Source organism: Cheilinus undulatus, linkage group 21 (genome assembly GCF_018320785.1).
Source record: "Cheilinus undulatus linkage group 21, ASM1832078v1, whole genome shotgun sequence".
Classification (NCBI taxonomy): domain Eukaryota; kingdom Metazoa; phylum Chordata; class Actinopteri; order Labriformes; family Labridae; genus Cheilinus; species Cheilinus undulatus.
In genome coordinates, this window is record NC_054885.1 from 41,954,227 (window position 1) to 41,971,872 (window position 17,646).

Here is a 17,646-nt window from a genome sequence, read left to right on the forward strand (position 1 = left end):
AGCACATAGCCAGCTTTTTTCACCAGTTTGCATCCTTGTGTTTTCCACTGCCTCCCCAGCAGACTGCAGCATCAAACAGAACACTTGCCCCCACAGACTGATAAAACATCTGCAGCATCTTACTGCAGATGTCTATGATTGGAGTCTTCTCAGGCAAAAGAGGCGGCTCTGCCCCTTTTTGTAGATGAAGTCTACGTTTTTAGACCAGTCCAACTTACTATCCAGGCGTACACCTAAATATTTATACCATGTCACCACCTCCATGTCCACGCCACAAGTGTTCACTGGCTGAAGAGCGGGTTTGGATCTGTGGAAATCTATGATCATTTCCTTTGTCTTTGAGGTGTTGAGTAGGAGGCAGTTTTTGTGACTCCAGTCTGAAGGCACTGATCAGATCTCTGTATTCAGCTTCTTGTCCATTTCTGATACACGCCACCATAGCAGTGTCGTCCGTGTATTTGTGGATGTGGCAGGACTCAGTGCTGTATTTGAAGTCTGATGTATACAGTGTGAACAGGAATGGAGCCAGGACTGTCCCTTGTGGAGCCCCTGTACTGCTCATTAATGTCCCAGAAACACAGTTCCCCAGCCTGACAAACTGTGGCCTTCCTGTCAGATAATCTGTGATCCAAGAAACACAGCAAGGATCCACTCCCATCTCTGTGAGCTTGTCTTTGAGTATGGTGGGTTGGATGGAGTTGAATGTGTTTGAAAAATCAAAGAACATGATTCTCACATAAACTCCAGGTTCCTCCAGATGAGACAGGGCACGGTGAAGCATGAAGAGGACGGCATCATCCACTCCAATGTGTTCTTTGTATGCAAACTGCAGGGAATCCAGTTTGTCTTTGACCTCAAGCCTCAGTAGGCGTAGAATCGGCCGCTCCAGAGATTTCATGATGTGTGAGGTAAGGGCAATAGGTCTGTAGTCATTTAGTTCAGCCGGACATTTTGTTTTTGGTACTGGTAAAATACAGGATGTTTTCCATAGAGCAGGCACCCGCCCCAGCTGTAGACTCAGGTTGAAGATCCTGTGGGGAGGTTGACACAGTTGTGCAGCACAGTCTTTAAGCAGCCTTGGACACACACCATCTGGGCCAGCTGCCTTCCCAGAGCAAAGTCTCTCAAGCTCCAACCTCACCCCTGTCTCTGTGACAGAGAAGGGTACAGGTGCTAGAAGGGAAGAGGCTGCAGCTGTGGAGATGTGTGTAGGAGACGGAGAAGGAGGAGGAGGAGCTATGGTGGGGATTTCCATATGTTGAGGAGAAGAAGGAGGAGCAGCAGTGGAAGTAGGTGTGTCCACAGTGTCAAATCTGTTGAAGAACAGGTTGAGTTCATCAGCTCTTTCCACATCACCCACTATTGGCTTCCTTTTCTTTTTATTGTTGTCCAGAGATGGTACTGATTCCTCTCCACACATCACGGATGTTGCTGTGTGGAAAATTCCTCTCCATCTTCTTTTTGTATTCCAGCTTTGCCATCTTCAGTCTCCTCTTCAACTCATGTTGCACTTCTTTGAGCCGTTCTTTGTCACCGTCTCTAAAAGCTTTCTTTTTCTGGTTGAGGATTGTCTTTATGTCGCTTGTGATCCAGGGTTGAAGTCTCCTAATATTATTACAAGTGCCTCAGGATGTTGAGTCTGTATCCTAGCAACAGTATCATGCAAAACATTATACAGAACCGAATCAGTTGCCTTGGGTGGAATGTATACAAGTATTGTTATGATATGACTGAACTCCCTTGGAACATAATACGGTTGAAGGGCAACTGCCAACAGTTCAATACCTGGACAACACAACTTCTCCTTAACAGTTATATGTGAGGAGTTACACCATCTCTGGTTAACAAATAAACCCTTTCTTCTTGCCACTAGCTTTAGTATCTCTGTCTGACCTTATGAGAGTGAAGCCAGGTAGATCCACAATTGAGTCTGAGTTGTTTTGATTCAACCAGGTTTCAGTAAAACACAGGAGACTGCATTCACGGTATGTTTTGTCAGTCTTCACCAGTGTCTCCAGCTCGTCGCTTTTGTTGGGCAGAGAGTTGACGTTTCCCATGATGACTGATGGAAGAAAGGGCTTATATCTCCATTTCCTAGCCTTCACCTTTGCACCAGCACGGCAACCACGCAAACACCTCAAGATGTCCACTGGAATTGGATGTTGCTGTCCAGATTTGTTGTGTCTCAATGAAAGGAGCTCCTCTCTTGAATAAACTCTTCTCCCAGCAGAAATTTCCATCAGCAGCCGACAAAAATATGAAAAAATACAGCAAAAATTGAAAACAGTTAAAGGTGCAGTGTGTAATATTTAGCCTATTAGCATTTAGCAAAACAAGCTTGGTTAAAATGAAACATAACATTTATAAGTAGATTGATCTAAATTAGTGTTGACACCTGATAACACATTTTTTAAATTTATGTTTTAAATGAACTCAGAATAAGCCTTTTATTCATACATAGGGAGGGTCCCCTCCAAGGAAGCTGCCATCTTGGATTTTTGCATTTTGCCTGTTTCTATGGCACCATAGAGGGAACCAAATAACATTTAAGCATGGACTGATTTTTAAACTTTACTGGTTCCCACAGTTATCACCAGAGAAATGAGCATCACACTCCAGAATTGACTGTTAGATGTTGATAGTCCCATTTTTACACACTGCACCTTTAAGAGACACCAAACTTTGCAGCCACTTTCAGAGGCACAGGTTCTGGAATTGGAATAATTGATTATTTCGATTATAAAATAATAATAATAATTAAAACTCTATATGGAAAAATATCAGCTGACAGGATTTTATTCCAGTGTAGCTCACTATAAAACACACGTTTGGTGATTGTCTAGGATCTATCTAGATGACTCTATGATAACAGATCCATGCTGTTCTCTGAAGTCTGAGTTGAATCCATGGATGGGGCCAGACTCTAGGGACCTGACTGATGCTCTAAATACTCATTCTAATGATTTATGTCTCTTCAGATGCTCACCTTTAAGCCTTGAGGCCCTCTGTGACCCCTAGCCCCCGCTGAACCCACCTGTCTAGATCTCTACAGGTGTGATGGTCGGAATGACTCAGTTGTTTAGTGAAAAGTTGATTATTTTATTGATCACAGTACATGGACAGAAGAGTTTACAACAGTTAGAGCTCTAAAATAATCACATCAATAATCCTCTACGTCTGCTAACGAGTGCAACAGTTAACGAGGTTAACGAGGTGGTGATGGACTACAGCAGGTTAATACTGACCCACAACAAAGACACAAACAGGCACTGTTGTCCTCACCTCCATCCTTCATACTGCTACCGTTAATAAATCAGTAGATTATTCATATTCACATTATCAATACACAAACTGATCGATTATTTTACAGGACTGAATATTACCTCTGAACAGGATGTAAAAAGACGTCTTCATATACAGAATAGATTTATAGATATATCCTATTAATGAGCTGCTACACATTCTAACATCTGTCTGAGCTCCATGAACATTCAGCCAATCACAGAGCAACAGATTCAGATGAGAACCAGGAAAAAAGGATGCCGTATTCAACCCATGCTTTCAATTAAACAGGTTTGATTAAATAGGATTCAAAATATGATGAAATAAAAACATTTACATTAAATATATTTAACAAAAGTGTTTAAATTACACACATTTAATTCAAATGTTTAAATTAAACATATTTAATCTAAATGTTTAAATTGAATATATTTGATTAAAATGTTTAAATAAAATATATGAAATAAAAATGTCTAAATTAAATAGATATTAAATGTGGCCTCAGATGAAATAATAACAGAATCTATTTAGCATGGTCTCTTTCAGATTAAATCAAACATATCTAATAAAACACTGAAACTAAACATCTTTAATCATTGTGTGCTGACTGTGTCTGTGTTAAAGGTTGAGTCAGTAGTGATTCAGATTTGAAGTGCGTTTCTATCACATTTGTGCTTTTTCATGTCTGTATGTGTTTTGTCCTTTGGGGCAGCCGTAGTTTGAACAAAAACAAATAAAAAGAAGGGCAGTTTAAAAATAACAATAACAAAAAAACATATTTACAATTCAGGAAATATTTCAGGTTGATACCAGGATTACACTTCAGTAGAAATCTGTCTAATAGCACAGTGACTCCGTCTAAACTGCACCTAAACTGTAGTCAACATTTATCAGACTGAGAGGAGCTAGTGGAGCTAGAGAGGCTGGAGAGAGAGGAGGTGCACTTTAGCTAGAGTTCACCTCATTAAGAGTTCAATTAACCTCCATGATTAACCTCAATAATCAACCATTAATCTCCTATCATGCAGAAACTTTGGGAGACCTTTGTAGAGGAGAGAAGTCGATGGTTTACCTCTCTGTTTTTAATGTATGCATCTGTAAGGTACATGTCTCTCTGACTCCATTGATCATTAAACTTTAAATCATTAAAAATATCCCCTGGTATCAGCTATAAGAGTGTGGAGTCATGACCTGGTATCAGCTCTAAGAGTGTAGAGTCATGACCTGGTATCAGCTATAAGAGTGTAGAGTCATGACCTGGTATCAGCTCTAAGACTGTGGAGTCATGACCTGGTATCAGCTATAAGAGTGTAGAGTCATGACCTGGTATCAGCTCTAAGAGTGTAGAGTCATGACCTGGTATCAGCTCTAAGAGTGTAGAGTCATGACCTGGTATCAGCTCTAAGAGTGTAGAGTCATGACCTGGTATCAGCTCTAAGACCTGGTTTCATGAACATCCTGACAGTAGAGTTAATCCTGGTACCTGATATGGCACTCTACAGATGCGTTCAGACTAGAGAAGTTAAAATAAGCACAGTCATGTAACATGCAGGCACTAAATCATCTATGACATTTTTATGGTCTGCTAGAGTTTCACATTTTTCTGGGCTCAAACATTTCAGAGTCATTCCTAAAAAAAAACGCAACATAACAGTCAGAAGCAGAACGAGGAGCTGGATGGACATGCAGGCTGGTTTTGTTAACAAGGCACCCACTAGGGGGCGCTACAGTCCGTCAGACTGAGAATATTTATGAGTGTGAGGGTTAAACCACCATCAGTGACCACCAGGGGGTGCTACAGTCTGTCAGACTGAGAGTTTTCAGGGTCATGCAGTGATGTTTGAGTGTTCTTTAGAGTGTTTACACCTCATGGAACTGGCTCAGCTGGTTTGGACTCTACTCTGATTTTAATGTCCATCAAGGATCACTGGATCAATAAAGAAATCTGGTCCTAGGTGCCAGTATCTGGCCCTTGTTCGTGGTGCCTGGTTCTTGTTTCTGTATCTCCTGGGGAGGCTCTGATTGGTCAGGAAGTATTGTCATCAGTGGGACGTCCTACGTAAGCATCAAACCCCTGATGGTCTTCCTCTCTGGTTCCTGTCAGGAGGATTCTGTCTCCTTGCCTCCAGACCAAGTCTCCTGGCTGAGACCTGGGTACGAGCCCAACCTTCATGGGGCAACCATCAGAGCACGGACTGCAACAGAGACCAGAATCTAAAACCAGAGAGTCCAGTCCAGTCCAGCAGAGCCAGTCCCACGTGTAGAGCCGCTCTCTCAGAGGTTGTAAACCAGCCCGTGTGCTAACAATGTGAGGTCACACCTTCCCTACCTGGGGCCTACAGCTACACCTGCCCCACAGCTCAACAGGGGCCGCCTAGAGGGCCGGGTCCTGAGGTAAACATCCCCATTTAGATCCTCCACATATGATTCAGAGTCCTGAATCTGCAGCTTTAAACCATGAACCAAGACAATGGACTACCTAAAAACTCAGGACTAGAGACAGCTGATCCAGACTAGAAACAGCTGATTCAGACTAGAGACAGCTGATCCAGACTAGAAACAGCTGATTCAGACTAGAGACAGCTGATCCAGACTAGAAACAGCTGATTCAGACTAGAGACAGCTGATCCAGACTAGAGACAGCTGATTCAGACTAGAAACAGCTGATCCAGACTAGAGACAGCTGATTCAGACTAGAAACAGCTGATTCAGACTAGAAACAGCTGATCCAGACTAAAAACAGCTGATTCAGACTAGAAACAGCTGATTCAGACTAGAAACAGCTGATTCAGACTAGAAACAGCTGATCCAGACTAAAAACAGCTGATTCAGACTAGAAACAGCTGATTCAGACTAGAGACAGCTGATCCAGACTAGAGACAGCTGATTCAGACTAGAAACAGCTGATTCAGACTAGAGACAGCTGATCCAGACTAGAGACAGCTGATCCAGACTAGAGACAGCTGATTCAGACTAGAAACAGCTGATTCAGACTAGAAACAGCTGATCCAGACTAGAGACAGCTGATTCAGACTAGAAACAGCTGATCCAGACTAGAGACAGCTGATTCAGACTAGAAACAGCTGATTCAGACTAGAAACAGCTGATCCAGACTAAAAACAGCTGATTCAGACTAGAAACAGCTGATTCAGACTAGAGACAGCTGATCCAGACTAGAGACAGCTGATTCAGACTAGAAACAGCTGATCCAGACTAAAAACAGCTGATTCAGACTAGAAACAGCTGATTCAGACTAGAGACAGCTGATCCAGACTAGAGACAGCTGATCCAGACTAGAAACAGCTCCAAACCAGCTGATCCAGACTAGAAACATCTGATTCAGACTAGAGACAGCTGATCCAGACAAGAAACAGCTCTAAACCAGCTGATCCAGGCTAGAAACAGCTGATTCAGTCTAGAGACAGATGATCCAGAATAGAAACAGCTGATTGATACTAGAGACAGCGGATCCAGAAGTGTTTAAATCAGTGTTTTCCCAAATTTAAGGTGGAATTGAGTTGAAAAACCTTTAATGACCTTGGATTTAAAAACCTGGTTTAGGCCTTTTGAGGACCTACAGGGGCACCTCTCCCCTCACTAACCCTGATGCTCTTATCTCTGTTATTATTATTATATGTGGTCAGATTCAGATCTACAGTGGAGAAATGAAAGGAGGTTTTTACCTCAGAGTCTGTTGAGCTCTGCAACCTTCTCCACATTTACGCTGATGTCAGTCAAACAATGATATTTATTACAGCGTTTACATTGTTAATTTTAATATTATTATTCATTTTTATCTTTGTTAGTTATATAATGTCTTGTATTTTTAAGCTCACTGTTGATCTCTTGAACAGCACACGGACCAGCTGCTCTCTGATTGGTTCTCTGAGTAGATGATGAAATGAGGTTGATGTTGATTGGTCGGATTGATGGAGTCTTGGTCCTGGACCTGTAAACAGCTGACAGTGTGCGATCCAATCAGGAGGTCAGTGGGCGGATCTTATTTGTGCTGGGCCAACACGTCATTGAAGATGTTCAGGAACATGTGGACGTGGTCCTCCTTAAAGACCAGGGCTGGACGGAACCGGATAGACCGGTCCCCACAGCCACCCAGGAGGACACCTGTCAATCAAAGAGATGTTGCCATGACAATGACCACTCAAACCTTGTATCATTCATGTTAGTGATCTCTGATTAGTAGTGTTTCTTGTACCTTTGTCTCTGGCCTTGGTGAGCAGACTGCTGCGTGTGGCATCGTCACAGATATCAATGGCACAGAAGGTTCCCTGTCCCCGAGCTCGGCTAAGAATGGAGGGGTATTGAGCCTGAGGACAAACCCAGACAATTAGAGTCAACAGACACAATCAGAGACAAGCAGAGACCAACAGAGACCAGCAAAGACAAGCAGAGACCAGCAGAGACAAGCAGTGACCAACAGAGACCAGCAGAGACAAGCAGAGACCAACAGAGACCAACAGAGACCAGCAGAGACAAGCAGAGACCAACAAAGACCATCAGAGACAAGCAGAGACCAACAGAGACCAACAGAGACCAGCAGAGACAGGCAGAGACAGGCAGAGACCAGCAGAGACCAAAAGAGAGAGACCAACATAACCAACAGAGACCAGCAGAGACAGCTACTACTGGTGAACACAGTTAGACTGGTGAACAGTTCTACTGATGAACACAGTTGTACTGGTAAACAGTTCTACTGGTGAACAAAGTTCTACTGATTAACAGGTCTACTGGTGAACACAGTTCTACTGGTGAACACAGTTCTCCTGGTAAACAGTTCTACTGATGAACACAGCTCTACTGGTGAACGCAGCTCTACTGGTGAACAGTTCTACTGATGAACACAGTTCTACTGGTGAACACAGTTCTACTGGTGAACACAGTTCTACTGGTGAACATGTCTACTGGTGAACAAAGTTCTACTGGTGAACAGTTCTACTGTTGAACAGCTCTACTGGTGAACAGGTCTACTGGTGAACACAGCTCTACTGGTGAACAGCTCTACTGGTGAACAGTTCTACTGGTGAACACAGTTCTACTGGTAAACACAGTTCTACTGATGAACTCAGTTCTACTGGTGAAAAGTTTTACTGGTGAACACAGTTCTACTGGTGAACACAGTTCTACTGATGACCTCAGTTCTACTGGTGAAAAGTTTTACTGGTGAACTCAGTTCTCCTGGTAAACAGTTCTACTGATGAACACAGCTCTACTGGTGAACACAGTTCTACTGGTGAACAGTTCTACTGATGAACACAGTTCTACTGGTGAACACAGTTCTACTGGTGAACAGTTCTACTGGTGAACAGTTCTACTGGTGAACAAAGTTCTACTGGTGAACATGTCTACTGGTGAACACAGTTCTACTGGTGAACAGTTCTACTGTTGAACAGCTCTACTGGTGAACAGGTCTACTGGTGAACACAGCTCTACTGGTGAACAGCTCTACTGGTGAACAGTTCTACTGGTAAACACAGTTCTACTGATGAACTCAGTTCTACTGGTGAAAAGTTTTACTGGTGAACACAGTTCTACTGGCGAACGATTCTACTGATGAACTCAGTTCTACTGGTGAAAAGTTCTACTGGTAAACACAGTTCTACTGGTGAAAAGTGTTACTGGTGAACACAGTTCTACTGGTGAACTCAGTTCTACTGATGAACACAGTTCTACTGGTGAACACAGTTCTACTGATGAACTCAGTTCTACTGGTGAAAAGTTTTACTGGTGAACTCAGTTCTACCGGTGAAAAGTGTTACTGGTGAACACAGTTCTACTGGTGAACTCAGTTCTACTGGTGAACACAGTTCTAATGATGAACACAGCTCTACTGTTAAACACAGTTCTAGTGGTGAACAGATCTACTGATGACAGAGTTCTACTGGTGAACACAGCTCTACTGGTGAACACAGTTCTACTGGTGAACACAGTTCTACTGGTGAACACAGTTCTAGTGGTGAACACAGCTCTACTGGTGAACACAGCTCTACTGGTGAACACAGTTCTACTGATGAACACAGATCTACTGATGAACACAGATCTACTGGTGACCACAGCTCTACTGGTGACCTCAGTTCTACTGGTGAACACAGTTCTACTGGTGAACTCAGTTCTCCTGATGAACACAGTTCTACTGGTGAACAGTTCTACTGGTGAACACAGGTCTACTGGTCAACAGTTCTACTTTTGAACAGCTCTACTGGTAAACAATTCTACTGGTGAACACAGTTCTACTGGTGAACACAGCTCTACTGGTGAACGATTCTACTGGTGAACACAGATCTACTGATGAACACAGTTCTACTGGTGAACGATTCTACTGGTGAACAAAGTTCTAATGGTGAACACAGTTCTACTGGTGAACACAGTTCTTCTGATTAACACAGTTCTACTGGTGAACAATTCTACTGGTGAACTCAGTTCTACTGGTGAAAAGTTTTACTGGTGAACACAGTTCTACTGGCGAACGATTCTACTGATGAACTCAGTTCTACTGGTGAAAAGTTCTACTGGTAAACACAGTTCTACTGGTGAAAAGTGTTACTGGTGAACACAGTTCTACTGGTGAACTCAGTTCTACTGATGAACACAGTTCTACTGGTGAACACAGTTCTACTGATGAACTCAGTTCTACTGGTGAAAAGTTTTACTGGTGAACTCAGTTCTACTGGTGAAAAGTTCTACTAGTAAACACAGTTCTACTGGTGAAAAGTGTTACTGGTGAACACAGTTCTACTGGTGAACTCAGTTCTACTGATGAACACAGTTCTACTGGTGAACACAGTTCTACTGATGAACTCAGTTCTACTGGTGAAAAGTTTTACTGGTGAACTCAGTTCTACCAGTGAAAAGTGTTACTGGTGAACACAGTTCTACTGGTGAACTCAGTTCTACTGGTGAACACAGTTCTAATGATGAACACAGCTCTACTGTTAAACACAGTTCTAGTGGTGAACAGATCTACTGATGACAGAGTTCTACTGGTGAACACAGCTCTACTGGTGAACACAGTTCTACTGGTGAACACAGTTCTACTGGTGAACACAGTTCTAGTGGTGAACACAGCTCTACTGGTGAACACAGCTCTACTGGTGAACACAGTTCTACTGATGAACACAGATCTACTGATGAACACAGATCTACTGGTGACCACAGCTCTACTGGTGACCTCAGTTCTACTGGTGAACACAGTTCTACTGGTGAACTCAGTTCTCCTGATGAACACAGTTCTACTGGTGAACAGTTCTACTGGTGAACACAGGTCTACTGGTCAACAGTTCTACTTTTGAACAGCTCTACTGGTAAACAATTCTACTGGTGAACACAGTTCTACTGGTGAACACAGCTCTACTGGTGAACGATTCTACTGGTGAACACAGATCTACTGATGAACACAGTTCTACTGGTGAACGATTCTACTGGTGAACAAAGTTCTAATGGTGAACACAGTTCTACTGGTGAACACAGTTCTTCTGATTAACACAGTTCTACTGGTGAACAATTCTACTGGTGAACTCAGTTCTACTGGTGAAAAGTTTTACTGGTGAACACAGTTCTACTGGCGAACGATTCTACTGATGAACTCAGTTCTACTGGTGAAAAGTTCTACTGGTAAACACAGTTCTACTGGTGAAAAGTGTTACTGGTGAACAGTTCTACTGGTAAACACAGTTCTACTGATGAACTCAGTTCTACTGGTGAACACAGTTCTACTGATGAACTCAGTTCTACTGGTGAAAAGTTTTACTGGTGAACTCAGTTCTACTGGTGAAAAGTTCTACTAGTAAACACAGTTCTACTGGTGAAAAGTGTTACTGGTGAACACAGTTCTACTGGTGAACTCAGTTCTACTGATGAACACAGTTCTACTGGTGAACACAGTTCTACTGATGAACTCAGTTCTACTGGTGAAAAGTTTTACTGGTGAACTCAGTTCTACCGGTGAAAAGTGTTACTGGTGAACACAGTTCTACTGGTGAACTCAGTTCTACTGGTGAACACAGTTCTAATGATGAACACAGCTCTACTGTTAAACACAGTTCTAGTGGTGAACAGATCTACTGATGACAGAGTTCTACTGGTGAACACAGCTCTACTGGTGAACACAGTTCTACTGGTGAACACAGTTCTACTGGTGAACACAGTTCTAGTGGTGAACACAGCTCTACTGGTGAACACAGCTCTACTGGTGAACACAGTTCTACTGATGAACACAGATCTACTGATGAACACAGATCTACTGGTGACCACAGCTCTACTGGTGACCTCAGTTCTACTGGTGAACACAGTTCTACTGGTGAACTCAGTTCTCCTGATGAACACAGTTCTACTGGTGAACAGTTCTACTGGTGAACACAGGTCTACTGGTCAACAGTTCTACTTTTGAACAGCTCTACTGGTAAACAATTCTACTGGTGAACACAGTTCTACTGGTGAACACAGCTCTACTGGTGAACGATTCTACTGGTGAACACAGATCTACTGATGAACACAGTTCTACTGGTGAACGATTCTACTGGTGAACAAAGTTCTAATGGTGAACACAGTTCTACTGGTGAACACAGTTCTTCTGATTAACACAGTTCTACTGGTGAACAATTCTACTGGTGAACACAGTTCTACTGGTAAACAATTTTACTGATGAACACAGATCTACTGGTGAACTCAGTTCTACTGATGAACACAGTTCTACTGGTGAACGATTCTACTGGTGAACACAGTTCTACTGGTGAACACAGTTCTACTGATTAACAAGGTTCTACTGGTGAACAATTCTACTGGTGGACACAGTTCTACTGGTGAACACAGGTCTACTGATGAACAGAGTTCTACTGGTGAACACAGTTCTACTGGTGAACACAATTCCACTGGTGAACACAGTTCTACTGGTGAACACAGCTCTACTGGTGAAAGGTTCTACTGATGAACTCAGTTCTACTGGTGAACAATTTTACTGATGAACACAGTTCTACTGGTCAACACAGGTCTCCTGGTAAACAGTTCTACTGGTGAACACAGTTCCAATGATGACCACAGCTCTACTGATGAACGCAGTTCCACTGGTGAACAGTTCTACTGATGAATGCAGTTCTACTGGTGAACACATTTCTACTGATAAACATTTCTACTGGTGAACACAGTTCTACTGGTGAACACAGACCTACTGATGAAAACAGTTCTACTGGTGAACAATTCTACTGGTGAACACAGTTCTACTGGTGAACACAGATCTACTGATGAACACAGTTCTACTGGTGAACACAGTTCTACTGGTGAACACAGTTCTACTGGTGAACACAATTCCACTGGTGAACACAGTTCTACTGGTAAACTCAGTTCTACTGATGAACACAGTTCTACTGATGAACACAGCTCTACTGGTGAACTCAGTTCTACTGATGAACTCAGTTCTAATGTTAAACAGTTCTACTGATGAACACAGTTCTACTGGTGAACAATTTTACTGATGAACACAGTTCTACTGGTCAACACAGGTCTCCTGGTAAACAGTTCTACTGGTGAACACAGTTCCAATGATGACCACAGCTCTACTGGTGAACGCAGTTCCACTGGTGAACAGTTCTACTGATGAATGCAGTTCTACTGGTGAACACATTTCTACTAGTGAACACAATTCCACTGGTGAATACAGTTCTACTGGTGAACACAGTTCTACTGGTGAACAGTTCTACTGGTGAACACAGTTCTACTGGTAAAAACAGTTCTACTGATGAACAGTTCTACTGGTGAACACAGGTCTACTGGTGAACAGTTCTACTGTTGAACAGCTCTACTGGTGAACAGTTCTACTGGTGAACACAGTTCTACTGGTGAACACAGCTCTACTGGTGAACAGCTCTACTGGTGAACAGTTCTACTGGTGAACACAGTTCTACTGCTGAAAAGAGGTCTACTGGTGAACAGTTTTTCTGGTGAACACAGTTCTACTAGTGAACAATTCTACTGGTGAACACAGATCTACTGATGAACACAGTTCTACTGATGGACACAGTTCTACTGGTGAACACAGTTCTACTGATGAACACAGGTCTACTGGTGAACGATTCTACTGGTGAACACAGTTCTACTAATGAACAATTCTACTGGTGAACACAGATCTACTGATGAACACAGTTCTACTGATGAACACAGTTCTACTGGTGAACACAATTCTACTGGTGAACACAGTTCGACTGGTGAACAATTCTACTGGTGAACAAAGATCTACTGGTGAACACAGGTCAACTGATGAACACAGTTCTACTGATGAACATAGTTCTACTGGTGAACAGTTCTACTGGTGAACAGATCTACTGATGAATACAGGTCTACTGGTGAACACAGCTCTACTGATGAACACAGCTCTACTGGTGAACACAGTTCTACTGGTGAGAAGATCTACTGATGAATACAGGTCTACTGATGAACACAGTTCTACTGATGAACACAGTTCTAATGATGAACTCAGTTCTACTGATGAACTCAGTTCTACTGATGAACACAGTTCTACTGGTGAACAATTCTACTGGTGAACAATTCTACTGGTGAACACAGTTCTACTGGTGAACGATTCTACTGGTGAACACAGTTCTACTGGTGAACACAGTTCTATTGATTAACACAGTTCTACTGGTGAACACAGATCTACTGGTGAACACAGTTCCATTGATGAACACAGTTCTACTGATTAACATAGTTCTACTGGTGAATAGTTCTACAGGTGAACACAGTTCTACTGGTGAACAATTCTACTCATGAACAGTTCTACTGGCAAACACAATTCTAATGGTGAACACAAATCTACTGATGAAGACAGTTCTACTGGTGAAAAGAGATCTACTGGTGAACCCAGATCTACTGATGAACACAGTTCTACTGGAGAACAATTTTACTGGTGAACACAGATCTACTGATGAACACAGTTCTACTGGTGAACAATTCTACTGGTGAACACAGTTCTACTGGTGAACACAGATCTACTGATGAACACAGTTCTACTGGTGAACACAATTCTACTGGTGAAAACAATTCTACTGGTGAACAATTCTACAGGTGAACACAGATCTACTGATGAACACAGTTCTACTGGTGAACAGATCTACTGATGAACACAGTTCTACTGGTAAACACAGCTCTACTGGTGAACACAGTTCTACTGATGAACACAGATCTACTGGTGAACTCAGTTCTACTGGTGAACTCAGCTCTACTGATGAACACAGTTCTACTGATGAACACAGCTCTACTGATAAACTCAGTTCTACTGATGAACACAGTTCTACTGGTGAACAATTTTACTGGTGAACAAAGTTCTACTGGTGAACAGATCTACTGGTGAACACAGCTCTACTGGTGAACACAGCTCTAATGGTGAACACAGTTCTACTGGTGAACAGCTCTACTAATGAATACAGTTCTACGGGTGAACACAGCTCTACTGGTGAACACAGCTCTACTGGTAAACACAGTTCTACTGGTGAACAGATCTACTGATGAATACAGGTCTACTGGTGAACACAGCTCTACTGATGAACGCAGTTCTACTGATGAACACAGCTCTAATGATGAACTCAGATCTACTGGTGAACACAGCTCTACTGGTGAACACAGCTCTACTGATGAAGATAGTTCTACTGGTGAACAGTTCTACTTATGAACTCATTTCTACTGGTGTTCATCAGTTCTACTGGTGAACTCAGTTATACTGATGAACTCAGTTCTACTGGTGAACAATTTTACTGATGAACACAGTTCTACTGGTGAACTATTCTACTGGTGAACACAGTTCTACTGGTGAACACAGTTCTACTGATTAACACAGTTCTACTGGTGAACAAAGATCTACTGGTGAACACAGGTCAACTGATGAACACAGTTCTACTGATGAACATAGTTCTACTGGTGAACAGTTCTACTGGTGAACAGATCTACTGATGAATACAGGTCTACTGGTGAACACAGCTCTACTGATGAACGCAGTTCTACTGATGAACACAGCTCTAATGATGAACTCAGATCTACTGGTGAACACAGCTGTACTGGTGAACACAGCTCTACTGAGGAAGATAGTTCTACTGGTGAACAGTTCTACTTATGAACTCATTTCTACTGGTGTTCATCAGTTCTACTGGTGAACTCAGTTATACTGATGAAAACAGTTCTACTGGTGAACAATTTTACTGATGAACACAGTTCTACTGGTGAACTTAGTTCTCCTGATGAACACAGTTCTACTGGTGAACAATTCTACTGGTGAACACAGTTCTACTGGTGAACACAGTTCTACTGATTAACACAGTTCTACTGGTGAACAAAGATCTACTGGTGAACACAGGTCAACTGATGAACACAGTTCTACTGATGAACATAGTTCTACTGGTGAACAGTTCTACAGGTGAACAAAGTTCTACTGGTGAACAATTCTACTGGTGAACAGTTCTACTGATGAACACAGATCTACTGGCAAACACGATTCTACTGGTGAACACAGATCAGCTGATGAAGACAGTTCTACTGGTGAACAATTCTACTGGTGAACAGTTCTACGGGTGAACCCAGATCTACTGATGAACACAGTTCGACTGGAGAACAATTCTACTGGTGAACACAGTTCTACTGGTGAACAATTCTACTGGTGAACACAGTTCTACTGGTGAACACAGATCTATTGGTGAACACAGTTCTACTGGTGAACACAGGTCTACAGGTGAACACAGTTCTACTGGTGAACAATTTTACTGGTGAAAACAGATCTACTGGTGAACACTATTCTACTGGTGAACCCAGATCTACTGATGAACACAGGTCTCCTGTTGGACAATTCTACTGGTGAACACAGTTCTACTGGTGAACAATTCTACTGGTGAACACAGATCTACTCATGAACACAGTTCTACTGGTCAACAATTCTACTGGTGAACACAGTTCTACTGGTGAACACAGATCTACTGATGAACACAGTTCTACTGGTGAACACAGTTCTACTGGAGAACACAGATCGACTGATGAACACAGTTCTACTGGTGAACACAGTTCTACTGCTGAACACAGCTCTACTGGTGAACAGTTCTACTGATGAACACAGTTCTAATGATAAACAGTTCTACTGATGAACACAGTTCTCCTGGTGAACGATTCTACTGGTGAACACAGTTCTACTGGTGAACACAATTCTACTGATTAACACAGTTCTACTGGTGAACACAGATCTACTGGTGAACACAGTTCCACTTCTGAACACAGTTCTACTGATGAAAATAGTTCTACTGGTGAACAGTTCTACGGGTGAACACAGTTCTACTGGTGAACACAGTTCTACTGGTGAACACAGATCTACTGGTGAACACAGTTCGACTGATGAACGCAGTTCTACTGATGAACATAGTTCTACTGGGGAACATTTCTACTGGTGAACACAGTTCTACTGGTGAACAGTTCTACTCGTGAACACAGATCTACTGGCGAACACAATTCTACTGGTGAACACAGTTCTACTGGTGAACGATTCTACTGTTGAACACAGTTCTGCTGGTGAACACAGTTCTACTGGTGAACACAGTTCTAATGATGAACATAGTTCTACTGGTGAACACAGCTCTACTGGTGAACACAGATCTACTGATGAACACAGTTCTACTGGTGAACAGATCTACTGATGAACACAGTTCTACTGGTGAACACAGCTCTACTGGTGAACACAGTTCTACTGGTGAACACAGTTCTATTGATTAACACAGTTCTACTGGTGAACAGATCTACTGGTGAACTCAGTTCTACTGATGAACACAGTTCTACTGGTGAAAAATTTTACTGATGAACACAGTTCTACTGGTGAACACAGTTCTACTGATGAACACAGTTCTACTGATGAACACAGCTCTACTGATAAACTCAGTTCTACTGATGAACACAGTTCTACTGGTGAACAATTTTACTGGTGAACAAAGTTCTACTGGTGAACAGAACTACTGATGAATACAGTTCTACTGGTGAACACAGCTCTACTGGTGAACACAGCTCTAATGGTGAACACAGTTCTACTGGTGAACAGTTCTACGGGTGAACACAGCTCTACTGGTGAACACAGCTCTACTGGTAAACACAGTTCTACTGGTGAACAGATCTACTGATGAATACAGGTCTACTGGTGAACACAGCTCTACTGATGAACGCAGTTCTACTGATGAACACAGCTCTAATGATTAACATAGTTCTACTGGTGAACAGTTCTACGTATGAACTCATTTCTACTGGTGTTCATCAGTTCTACTGGTGAACTCAGTTATACTGATGAACACAGTTCTACTGGTGAACTTAGTTCTCCTGATGAACACAGTTCTACTGGTGAAC

The 17,646-nt window shown here is 42.3% G+C and overlaps 1 protein-coding gene across 1 annotated transcript in view; it reads right to left on the minus strand.

Moving 5' to 3' along the window:
- Positions 1-6,042: 6,042 nt before the first annotated feature.
- The window catches only part of abat (4-aminobutyrate aminotransferase), a 34,145-nt gene continuing 22,541 nt past the window's right edge, over positions 6,043-17,646 (minus strand). Inside the window, exons 14-15 of the mRNA XM_041817301.1 lie at positions 7,496-7,607; positions 6,043-7,404 (exon numbers count right to left, since the gene is read on the minus strand). Of these exons, the coding sequence (XP_041673235.1) occupies positions 7,283-7,404; positions 7,496-7,607 (234 nt within the window). The 3' untranslated portion in view covers positions 6,043-7,282. The remainder of the gene's footprint in view (positions 7,405-7,495; positions 7,608-17,646) is intronic.